We start from the raw sequence: 6,000 nt of genomic DNA on the forward strand, positions 1-6,000 counted from the left end.
CCCTCCTGTGTATCTAGACTCAAGATAAAATGGTGTCTGTCTGTCTGTCTATCATTTGTATGAAACCTTGAATGAAGAATCTGATGGTGTCAACTTTGGTTAGTAAATTTGTTGTTTTCTTTTAACACGTCATACTTTATTTATTACAACCCACATTTATCTTCAGTAATACCAAATTGGATGTTCTGCTGTGAGAATAAGGGAATATTGTGGTATATTTCTCCAAGCAATAGCATGTTTGATCTGTCTTTTATTTCTATTGAGGTAGCTGGCACTCTGACAATATTCAGAGTATTAAAAATACATTTCCTGACCACAAACTGATGTTGTTCCAAGAAAGCAATGATCTCTGGCAGGAGGCCAGACTGACACACTTAAGCATGTTGAGATTGGATTCTCTGTGGCTTTGGTCAGAATCTAGCTTTCATCCCAGTTTGAAAGTGTCTTCAGATAAGTTAGTGGTGGGGGAAGAGAAGTAATAATTTATTCTTTGGGTGGAGGCAAAGCCTATATTCTATCCCTGATATCAAAATTGGCAGAAGATCATCCATAAACAAATAATAAGTCTGTGCATTGTGCACAGAGATTCAGTGTATAACTTATCTCAGTTTTGGAAACTCTGTCCCATCTTTGCAAAACCCACCCAACATAATGTTAGGCGTTCGATTGGGTTATACGTATATGTGGTGCATGTACATACATAACAGTGGGCAGCATTTATTCCATCTTTCGTGTTTCCAAAAAAGCAATCCCAAGCTGGAGCTATGTGGCTATACAAATAGCAAGCTCATTTCTCCAGATGAGAATCACTGAAGGCTTTTGGTAGAAGGAACTCACCCAGAGCCGTCCTTTTCATTTTTTCTCAGGTTATGCAATGTTATTTAGAAGGCAAAATGCTGTCCCCAGGGACTCCCTTTTCCTTCAAATGCACCAACTTGTCATAATGATGGATGTGTTGATGAAAATAGTAATAAAAATGATCCAGAGTGACTGGTTTTCCTTAGTGATTGTCCAAACAGTGCAAGAGATTGGGGGAAGGCTTTATTGGATTATTTTAGCCCAGCGAATTATGATATGTATATCATAATTTTTTAAATCTCTTACCCATATCTTCAAGTGGCTGTAGCTAAGGGACACAAGTATTGGGCTTTTCACATGAGTGGCAGATGCAAAGCTATTCCTGGAAATTCCTTTTTTTTTTTTGTTTTTGCCTGCTGAGTATTCCATGAAAGTAACATTTACCAGTAGAGCTTCTTTCCACCTGTGTAAGGGCCACAGAACTGTGGCTTCAGATTGATCTGTTTGGCTCAGTGACTATATTTATTTAAGACAAAAGACAATGGTTTACCTGACCAGTCAATATCAATTACTATTGTTTGGCTGACCAGCAGCATGTCATGGCTGAATCTCCAATCTTATCTGTCTTCATAAACAACCTAAGGATGGTGTGCACTGCCATTTGATAACTATTATTCAAAGTTGTCCCATTCTTGTCTTTTCACTTATCTTCAGGCTTCTGAAAAAGGAAGAAAATTTTATCTTCATTCCTCGGTCCCGTGAAGAGCTTCCAGAAAATTTTCCAAAGGAAATTCCTGGGATTTGTTATTTCCTGGAGGTCAGAACTGGTCAGAAGCAGCCAAAATCCTCTGTCACATCTGCCAGAGTGAGAAAGATATCCTACAATATTGGCACCATGTTCCTTCGGGAAACGAGCCTATGAGGCCTGTTGCAGATCAAAGACTCATCAAAAAAGCACAAGCCCAGAACTGGGTCATGACAGGAGGGAGGAGATTCTTTCTTTTTCACCGCATTGTTCCAAGAAAGCAGTAAAAGCTCTGTGAAATGTCAGGCAATAATTCTTTTTAAAGGTGGGTGACTGCTGTCAGTAAACAAACTGGAAAGTGGCAAACAAGGGAGCAGGGATTTTTTTTATATAAAAATCAAATTAAACAAAATATTTCTCTGTTGCCAGAGATTCTGCTGGTCATAAATGTCAGAATGGTGCGGGTTTATTTGGGTTTGTTTAGTTGTTGATGGGGAGGTATTCCACTAAATCAGAGGTAGCTTGTAGCTGCCTAATTATCATTGGATGCTAACTCCTATCAACCAGCATGGCCAGGGATGATGAAATTGTGTCATAATAATCTTAAGAGGGGCCCAGGTTGCCCCTCTTAACATCCATTAAAACATCCATTAAAATAGAGTACTTTGTGGATTATATTGCTTTCTTCTGAAATGGGCCATTGTTTTATGCAAGTGTAGAATCCTTGCCACTGTTCTGAACATCCTCTTTTTATGTTAGTAGAATCCAGGTACTCCTGATTCTTTTAGTCATGTTCGCCTAAACAATTTATGCAATAGTCATGAACAGTGGTAGTTAGTGGATTACACTCCAAAGGTCAACCAGAGATGCTCAGATTATGATATATGCCTACATTTGAGGGAGTTACTGCTGAGGGTAAGAATGCTTCTGTTCTTTAAACACTTCGTACAAAGACTGTAAAGATTATTTATAACCTTTTTAGCAGGATAAATTTTAATTTGGGATATAATATATTAAGGATTTTACCCTTTTTTAAAACTACATTCCACTTTTAGGGCAATATTCTATAACAAATACAAAGCCGGCAAGCTTGTTTATAGTTAATATGTACCCAGGTTGGATGATGGTGATGATGATAATACGATTTTGTTGCAGAATGATATTTTAATGATTTTCATTTTCTGCCATATGTCTTATCCATCCAGACCCATGTTCACATTACTCATGCTAATAATATATGTCCAATATCAGGGTAGTATAAGAAAAGCCGTGCTGATCAAGTTTGGTAACTGGAAGTAGCGTGTCCCAAAACTGAATCTTCAGTTACCCTTGGTAGAGTTTTAACCATTTAACCTATTAATCAACCAGATCAGAATGGTTCCCAAATATGCTTGTGACTTTAAACCTAACTCTAATTAACACTGTTTCTTCCATTAGTAGGTAATGAAATACACCCCAAAATCTGTGGTTCAACCTTATTAGTACTTTATCCCCTGAACTTCTCCCACGCTGTCATGGTATGTCATATGCTTTATAGTATGCCTCACTTAATCTACTGTTTCCCTATCCCAGTTACTAGCATGGATTAGAACCTCCATCTGTGAATATTGTTGGATTTAGAGAGAGTTTGGGATGGGGGGGGGATAATACATCTACCATTACTTTCATGCTTAATCATAATGAAATATAATATTTTAGAAATATCCTATAAAAATAAAATTCAGTCTATGGAACTTCAAAATCCTGATGGCAGTTGTAAAAAATGTGAATGATGTTCAGCACCTTAGAAAGCTTGATTCCATGTCTCTTTTATTATACTTTCACCACCATGATTGTGGCTGTTAGAGAATAATCAAGATTAAATAATTTTGCATATTTGCACTTAGACTGCTAATACTCTGAATTCTGATATCTTGATATGACTAGTAAAGGTAAAGGTTTCCCTTGACATTAAGTCCAGTCATGTCCAACTCTAGGGGGCGGTGCTCATCTCCGTTTCAAAGCCAAAGAGCCGGCATTTGTCCGTAGACACTTCCGTGGTCATGTGGCCAGCAGGACTACAAGGAATGCCGTTACCTGCCCGCCGAAGTGGTACCTATTAATCTACTCACATTTGCATGTTTTCGAACTGCTAGGTTGGCAGGAGCTGGGACTAGCAACAGGAGCTCACCCCGTCAGGCGGATTTGAACCGCTGACCTTCCGATCGGCAAGCTCAGCAGCTCAGCGGTTTAACCCGCAGCGCTACTGTGTCCCTTTGATATGACTACTTCAGAGTAAATCATTCAGGAGTGTCCACAGTGATGGTCACTACTTCAAAATGGTAGGTGCAACCAGGCAATTAAAACCCTGCCCTTTTTAATTCCATGCAATACATATAAAACACATTAAAAAGGAGTGGGTCTGCCCAGCTGCACCCACCATTTTGAGGTCAGTAACTATTGCTGCAGACATCCCTGAAACCATTTGAGTACTATAGTTTGATAAATAATAAAACTTCATTTGGATATTTAGATCACTTCATATCCATTTTTCATGCAGAATATTTCAGAGAGTTATTTTCATTTTAAAATTTCTAATATTTGTATCCTACATCATGTAGCTAAGTATGCTGTAGAATTTTATATTCTTCTATATCTGTATCAACCACTTGTCATATTGTTCACTCAAGCCAAACCACTATGCTTGAAAGTATATCAAGCAATATATGGCTAACAGTTAAATTATATAGCCATTCAGATCTCAAGTATGGTAAAGAATCAAAGCTTTATGGAGTGACAAGGCTAATACATTTCTTGTGGCATTAGTTTTTATCCACTAAGCCTGTTTTATCAGATGCATGCAGTATTTCCTCTGATGAATGTGAATACATAGGGTATACTTAGTAAATATTGACAGAAATGAATGAGAAGAGAGAATTTGTAAGGGATAGTATAAGTTTTAGAATAATTTTGTGTTGCATTCAAAGATATTCAAGATAAAACAGTACTTTTTGTTTGGGCTCTGCGTAGATTTGCATTTCATGTTCTTTTGACATAGTATGTACGCTTTTTTCCCCTCTGTCAATGCACACACATGTCTCCCAGAAGATTATACTACTTCACCCAACAAAGTGGTCTCTAGTCCACAAACGTCAGTGCCACAATAAATCTGGTTAGTCCTTAAAGTTGCTGCAGGATTTTTAGCCACCTTGTGTGGCATAATTCAACACAGTTTCTGTAGAACCTTGATGATTTATATTTGTGTGATTCTTGATGTCTGAAGGTGAAGCATGGGAGCATATTATATTTCTCTGAATGTTGTCCCTGGAGCTTTCTTAACAGTTAGGAGATGGCTGGCAAATCACTTCTGCAGTGGTACCTACAACTGAATGGTAATTTGAAACTGAACCTGTCTGTGACTTACATATGAACACTCAAGTTCATATTTGTACAGCAGTTCTGATGTTAAAAGCCAAACAGGGATTTAAGAAGAAGACAGATGCTGGGTGCCCTTCACTGTAAAGGTTGATTCTCTCTAGTTTCAAAAAAAGAGCACACAGGTTTCCAAGTAGGAAAAGAAGATGGTTCTCAAAAATTCACAGCTTTTTTCAAAATACCCTAAAGCACAATGGTCCAGATAACACTGTGCTTTGATTAGTCCAAAAGGTACTGTACTAGTCCATTTTTTCCAGCAATTTGGATCCTTCTAGCATGATGATCAAGATTTCAAGCAATCAGTGAAACTCTTAAAACATATTGTGCTGGTAGTGCTAAATGGAAATGTTTGGGAAAAGTTAAGTGAACAATCCAGATGAATAAATTTGGCAAAGCTGTAGAGACCACCTGGATTAAAATAAGTGGTAGAACAAATAAAAGCAATACTGCTGTTGATGTCTACAATCACCCACCTAACCAAAGAAAAGATATAGGTGATGCCTTATAAAAGGAAACTGCAAATCTTTCAAAAGGTCATAAAGTCATAATGGGAGACTTTAATAACCCTGAGTCTGCTGGGCAACAAACTGTATCAAGCACAGTCTTCTTGGGAGAATTCTGACTTGTCTTGTTGACAAGAGGATGAAGAAAGTTTACAAGAGGATCATCTGTCCTTGGACTTGATATTAATCAATAGAGAAGACATAGTTGGGGAAGTGGAAGTTGCAGGAACATATGGTAAAATGACAATGTAGTACCGGCATCCTTGATTTTAGGGAAAAGCAACACAGCATGATCAAACATATTTTGGACTCCCCCCGCCACAAAAAAGCAGATGTTAATGAACTTTTGGACTCCCCCCACTTATCAGCAGTGATAAGTAGGGATCTGTGATAAGAGAAGTTAATGGGAAAAAAAGCTCATGACAGCTGAGGGTTCCTGAAGATAATTGCAAACCATTTCAGTGAGGAGAAAAAAAAATAATAGAGGACAGTTGAATAAGCCATGTGGTTGCACAAATTGCTTAGTGAAGACAAACAAGG

At 37.9% G+C, this 6,000-nt stretch overlaps 1 protein-coding gene and 1 long non-coding RNA gene across 2 annotated transcripts in view; both read left to right on the top strand.

Annotated features, from left to right (window-relative positions):
- Nucleotides 1–2,582, top strand: part of GUCY1A2 (guanylate cyclase 1 soluble subunit alpha 2) — a 174,883-nt gene extending 172,301 nt beyond the window's left edge. The window contains exon 8 of the mRNA XM_063304475.1: nt 1,513–2,582. Within this exon, the coding sequence (XP_063160545.1) occupies nt 1,513–1,720 (208 nt within the window). The 3' untranslated portion in view covers nt 1,721–2,582. The remainder of the gene's footprint in view (nt 1–1,512) is intronic.
- An 861-nt stretch (nt 2,583–3,443) lies between these two features.
- LOC134498399 (uncharacterized) lies at nt 3,444–4,352 on the top strand. The gene is made up of 2 exons (XR_010068032.1): nt 3,444–3,474; nt 3,817–4,352. It is a non-coding gene; the product is annotated as an uncharacterized LOC134498399 (long non-coding RNA).
- The last annotated feature ends 1,648 nt before the right edge of the window (nt 4,353–6,000 follow it).

The sequence above is a fragment of the Candoia aspera genome, chromosome 5 (assembly GCF_035149785.1).
Source record: "Candoia aspera isolate rCanAsp1 chromosome 5, rCanAsp1.hap2, whole genome shotgun sequence".
Taxonomy (NCBI): domain Eukaryota; kingdom Metazoa; phylum Chordata; class Lepidosauria; order Squamata; family Boidae; genus Candoia; species Candoia aspera.